We start from the raw sequence: 6000 nt of genomic DNA on the forward strand, positions 1-6000 counted from the left end.
GCAAATCACTGCAGTCGACCTTCACAGCACCAATGATGGGTACACGTGGAATGGCGATTGAGTCACATGATGTGCATTCCAGGCTTTTGTCTCTGTCACGTAGGTTGACCTTACGTTAACCCAGCTGCTGTAAAGATGGCAAAGCTCTTCTGTTTTTTTGGAGGAAAACTAGAAAGCAATACTTTCTGTGCAATCAAAAATTGCCATAAGACACAGGTCCGCTATTAATCTGAGAACCTCATTTGTTATTCATTAGAACAACATGTCACTAATGCTTGAGCTTCAGAAAGAAAAAAAGCACTTGATTCTATTCAACAGACATTCTTCTTATATATAACAAATAACATTTTCCAGGCTCTGACATACTAGAACTGCGCTCTAATTAGTGCGGGCGTACCAATTTGGAGTTCCCTTTAATGAGAGTAGACTGTACTGTATGTATTGATTTCTGTGTACCTAAGTTACTGACAGTTTCCTGCATTCTTGTTATGCAATGCTAGGAGGCTCCCTAGTATGTGCAGCACAGTGTTGTCTTACTTAACATTTCTAAGTACTAACCTTAGCGATCAATTTTCTCATTGTCAATTCGGTATTAAGCTTTCCTTTCTTGATTTGATTTGGTATTCTGTTCGTAATCTACTACAGTCGAACCTCGATATATCGAACAGCATGGTGATTGTAAAATAGATTGATATAGCCGGAATTCATTATATAAAATCACGTAAAAAACTCATAAAAAACTTATGCAAATCAATCAATGAACCAAGGGCGCTCGGGGACCATTGTTCAAAGCGCGCATTCTCTTGCGCCGCGTGCAATTGGCCTAGGCCGCGCTGACTTCGTCCGCTGCATGAAGTCGGGGCAGCCTAGGCCAATCGCACGTGGTACAACCGAATGCGCGCTCTGAACAACGAACCCCGATCGCACCCCACTCATGGTGCAGGTAATAAGCACTTGACGCTTCACACAAAGTATTTATTTATTTGGCTAAAAGTACTGCAGCAGTGTAGCCTGCTTCTTATTGGCAGCTGCATGCTTAAACACAGAGTCTGCAACATAGGCTAAACGATACACAAGCAATAGGCTGGTGCACTCTATTATGCCACAGTAGCGGCGTAGAAGGGCCAAAGCAGCTACAGCACCAGTTGAAGTCGGGAGCGGGGCAACAGCGCTTGCTGGATCAACCTCGGCAGTGTCTTTGTTTGGCCACTACTTCTACTGTAATCACCAAATCCGTCAATCAAAGCATTTTAAAACACTGTGAATAACAAAGTATTGAGCGGCATCTGCCAAGGGCATCTATGAATGAGCCCAGCGAGTGCACGCTGTGGCGGGTCTTTGTGGATGCAAGTGCAAACCACCAGACTTCGTGAGGTGAGGCAGGCGCAGAGTGCAGCACCGAGGAGGAGTCGGTGCTACAAATGCAATGCGTCGTTGACGTTGTCAAACCAGCCAAGCTGCCGCATGCGTACGCCACTACGTTGAAATGGCGCCCTTGCCGCGATCGCAGTAAGATCGCAGCAGTGGGGAATGCCCATCGCGTCACCGTTATCTTCGAGGGTGTTGCGGGAAAGCTTATTGCCTGTCAATGGAGTACGCATGGTCTCGGGAGGTGGAGTTCGATATACTATCCATTCTACGTCCGACTCCGCTCAAAATAAAAATTAATGATGCATGCAATTTTCCAGGTGATATAGAATGTGCTCGAAATATGAAGGTTTTACTGTACTTTGTATTCGCACACCCCTAGTGAAAAAGTACAGAATCGAATGAAAAAAATGGTTACAAAATTCAGCCCAATCAGCCAGCTTTTGAGAATGATGTAAACTTCAAGCAGTAGCTTATGAGGACACATTTGTTCTGAGCACAAATTTGTTTCTGTTCCCTGATACTGCAGTTCCTGGGCTTGGGAGCCAAGGCAGCGCCCTGTGACGCCCTGAGCCCCGACGTAGTCGTTGAAAACGGCTCTTCACCGTCCTCGTCCTCAACGAGCAACTGCTCCACGCGTCCAACCACGGCAGGGTACAGCATGGTCCTCGCCAACGGCTGGCCAGCCACTATTGTGAGCCAGGCGCCAACGGCAGAAAATGAAAGCACGGGTGCTCTGGTCAAGAAGCTGAAGAGCGTCTAGTCAGTGCCAGTCCTGTTGCGTGAGTGAAAGGACCAACTGAATCTGGTTGGAGAAGACAAGGCCTTCGGTGCTTTTGCTTTTGCCAGCTCCACATCCTTGGAACAAGAGATGGTGGAATAGGAGACAAAGCGGGCCTTGTCACCTGTGTGATGCTTCACATCCTTACCGTATATACTCGTGTAAGGGCCGCACTTTTTCTTCGAAAATTTTGCTAGGTGCGGCCCTTACACGAATCAGGCCGATTTAGTACAGGCAGTACAGGCCAAAGGTCTGTACTGTTTATGCAACAGTAGCAGAGTGCAAGAGTCACAAATGACATGCCAGAAATGTTTTTATTCGGATTCCATTTCGCTGTCCTCGTTCTCGGAGGAGCTCGCCTCGGCGTCCGCGTCTTCCCAGAGACGGTCATCTTCGGTGCCGTTCATGGAGTTCGAAATTCCCGTTACCTTGAAGCTTTTAGCAACTACTTCTACTGACATGGCACGCCACGCATTCAAAATCCATTCACACACCTGTTGGAGCGACGCCCGCTTCAGCCGTCCTGTAGGGGTCTTCTCGTGGACGCCTCCAGCCATCCATTCAGAGTAACATCGGCGAAATTCCACTTTGAATGGTCTGTTGACGCATACGTCGAGCGGCTGCAGCACACTCGTCAGGCCACCGGGAATGACGGCCAAGTCCGTACGAGTTGCGGCAACTCGGTTCTTGACGCGGTCGGTCAAGTGGCCCCTAAAGCTGTCCAAAACAAGGAGGGCTTTCCGTTGTAACAGCCCTCCAGGTCTGTTTGCCCAGACGGTCTTAATCCAGTCAACGACCAGTTCCTCGGACATCCAGCCCTTCTCTTGCGCACGTACGACGATTCCCTGAGGGAACTTCTCTTTTGGGAGAGTCTTCCTTTTAAATACGACGTACGGCGGAAGCCTCCTGCCGTCTGCCGTGATGCACAACATCACAGTGCACCTTTGGCGTTCTGCACCAGTCGTGCGCACAGACACACTTTTCGCACCTTTTAAATCCACTGTGGTGCTTTCCGGTGCATCGAACCACACAGGTGTCTGGTCCGCATTCCCAATTTGGGACAGGTCGTATTCATGCTCCCTCCTGAGAGCATTCACGAAGCGATGAAACTTAATGACGTGGTCTTCGTACTCGCGCGGCAGTTTTTGGCAAATCGTCGTTCGGCGCCGAATAGAAAGCTGGTTACGGTTCATAAACCGCGTAGCCCAGCCCCGACTTGCCTTGAATTGTGCCGGGGGTATTTCCATGTGGCGAGCGATGCTGAGGGCTTTGACGCGTATCATGTCAGTCGATACGGCGTAGCCGTCCCTTCGTGTGTCGACGACGTAGTTGACGAGCTCGCTTTCGAGTTGCGGGTACTTGCACTTTTTCCCGCGAAACGCCTTTCGGCTCCTGTTAGTAGCGGCGAGGGCATCTTTCTGATTCATCCAGTAACGCACGCGCTTCTCATCGACGTCGTACTTTCGTCCAGCTTCCCGCTTCCCGTGCTCCTCGGCATAGTCAATCACTTGCAGCTTAAATGCTGCAGTGAATGATCTCAGATGCCGGCCCATCGTCCGTCACGTGCGCTGGCTTCTGCAGGGTTCACTACAACCAACAAAGTGACACCGACGACACCGATCTGAAGTCGCGCTGCCAACGTATCGACACGATGCTAGGAACGATGCCAACAAAGAGGCCGCACAAGGCAAATATGGCGGCGCGCTGTCAACAGCGTGGTCGGCGCGTCGGCGGAAGTAGAATAAAAGCGGAAAAGCGTGCAGCGCCATCTGGCTGTAAATGAACTAACTACACTTTTCTGGCGGGACATTTTGAACTTTTGTTTTTTTTTTTTCGAAATATCCGCTTTCAAAGTTGGGGTGCGGCCCTTACACGAGGGCGGCCCTTACACGAGTATATACGGTACTTTCTTACTGGTGAAAGAAAAAGAGACTCAGTTTTATTATTGAAAGGTGGCGATGAATTGATGCGGTAGTGTTGCATCATCATCGTACTTCATAGGAGAAGCCGATTGCATGCTAGCAGTCGGAACTTGCTGGTCATTATGTACTTTGCCTTGTCTCATTCAGTTTAGGGAACTGAAAGCTATGGCAAGAAAGTGCCTGCACGCAATGTTGGCAGAGGTACTCTGCAGGCCCGACCAATGCCGTTGTCAAAAGCAAAGTGTCCTAAAGACGTGTGGCATTACATGCGAGCTACCGTGGAGAGATGTGGTGTTATTGCACAAAGTTGAATGATATGTTGAATGCCTCACAGGTGAAGCTATCATAACGAGCAGGACAAAAATGAAAGGCAAATCTTTTGGCTGGGACAAAGTCGCCAGAGAGCTGGACATTGGCCATTGCTTCCCTCAAGTTTCAGTTTGTACAGTCAGCAAACGCACAGGTCAAACTTTCTTGCTATCAGGCAGGCAGTCTGAAATAAAAGGAAGGGCCCGACAGGACCAGGTGCCATGCATATTGTCTCCTTGATTTCGCACTGCTGTTTTTCGCGCTTCTTACTCCAAGTCAAATGAATTCCCACAAGCCCAGATTTGTAGTTGCTCTATGGACTCCGAGGGAGCATTGTCCAAGTAGTTATTGCTGTTTGACTGCTGCAAGCTTGTGTGACAAGAAACATGCCTCTCTTGTGACAGAATGTAGACCTGACACGTGTGTCCATCTCTTCATATCCACAGCCAGTTCTTGTGGCCTTTGTCTCGCACCCTGGCTTTGCACAGTGCTGGAAATGTGCCGAGCGGGTTTGACGACTTTTATACGCACTCCCTTGGATTTATAATGAAGAGACCTCTGAAAGCATTGTTTCCATCAACTACAGAGCGTACTTTGAGAACTTAGGTAGGCAGACAGAGCTGTAACCTATTGCTGGGGCTCTTCCAACTGGATGATTTTGATACGGATCTTGAGGAAATGTGCATCTTGATTTGTTTCGTATGACGTACCAACGTGCGCGGCATTTGTAAATACTGAAATGGAAAGTAGGATAGTCTATTTTGGAGGCACAGTAGCTGCACTTTGAACTGAAGTTGCTGTTACCCAAGCTTGCTGGTTTGAAGTAGTAGTCACAAATATTTGATTTTTCTTAGCCATGCGGTCGGCTGCGAACGCGGATAAGCCCACTGGTAGATGTAAGGAATGCTTGTTTCAGTGTTATTGTTCTTTTATGAAGTGCATCACTTCTGCTGAGTATAAGTGGGCTCCAACAAGATTGTTGTTGGTCCAGTTGTTATAGTCACCAACACTCAAACACAGTAATTGTGGCAGTGTTATTCGTGACCTTGAATGTCTCTGCAATAGCAGAGCAGGCCTTCTGCAGAGATGTTGGTTGCATCCTAGTCGTGCCCTGCCTCTAATTAAGGAATACATTTTTTTATTTTGCTCACATTGAGTGGCAAAACTGTAGATGAGAGCCCGTGGCCTTGACTATGTGGGATGTACTATCACATTTAATATAATCTGCAAAGCACGAGCCGTGGCCATGGCTATGCTCTCAAGATAGGAGTGGGGAGGATTACTGCATCCTAGCAATGTGCATAGCCCCATGCCTTCCGTCGTCTGCTTCGTGGAGTGATCAAAGCAGTCAGAAAGCAAGGGGCTAGGTGCATTGCTGGAGTGGCGAAACTCTCTCCACTTTTTTCTCAGAAGCGTTACTGTAACCGTGGCTCGGGCTTCTCGGCTTGTATTGAATGTGATACTACCTAATGTAATGTGCTATATTGAAAAACTCGAGTACTTCATTGTGCCCAGTTTTTAACGCAGTGCCATTTATAGTACTATCTTTAAATTTACTTTTGCATTTATTTGCCAACTGACAGTTGCCATATTTCTTTCATCTCATGGTACAGCTTGAAA

At 48.0% G+C, this 6000-nt stretch overlaps 1 protein-coding gene across 3 annotated transcripts in view; it reads left to right on the plus strand.

Moving 5' to 3' along the window:
* The window catches only part of LOC135911243 (DNA-binding protein RFX2-like), a 166541-nt gene extending 163951 nt beyond the window's left edge, over nt 1-2590 (plus strand). For all 3 annotated transcript variants that reach the window (XM_065443434.2, XM_065443435.2, XM_065443437.2), the window contains one exon: nt 1898-2590. In XM_065443434.2, coding sequence (XP_065299506.1) covers nt 1898-2131 — 234 coding nt within the window. In that variant the 3' untranslated portion in view covers nt 2132-2590. The remainder of the gene's footprint in view (nt 1-1897) is intronic.
* The last annotated feature ends 3410 nt before the right edge of the window (nt 2591-6000 follow it).

Source organism: Dermacentor albipictus, chromosome 9 (genome assembly GCF_038994185.2).
Source record: "Dermacentor albipictus isolate Rhodes 1998 colony chromosome 9, USDA_Dalb.pri_finalv2, whole genome shotgun sequence".
Taxonomy (NCBI): Eukaryota; Metazoa; Arthropoda; class Arachnida; order Ixodida; family Ixodidae; genus Dermacentor; species Dermacentor albipictus.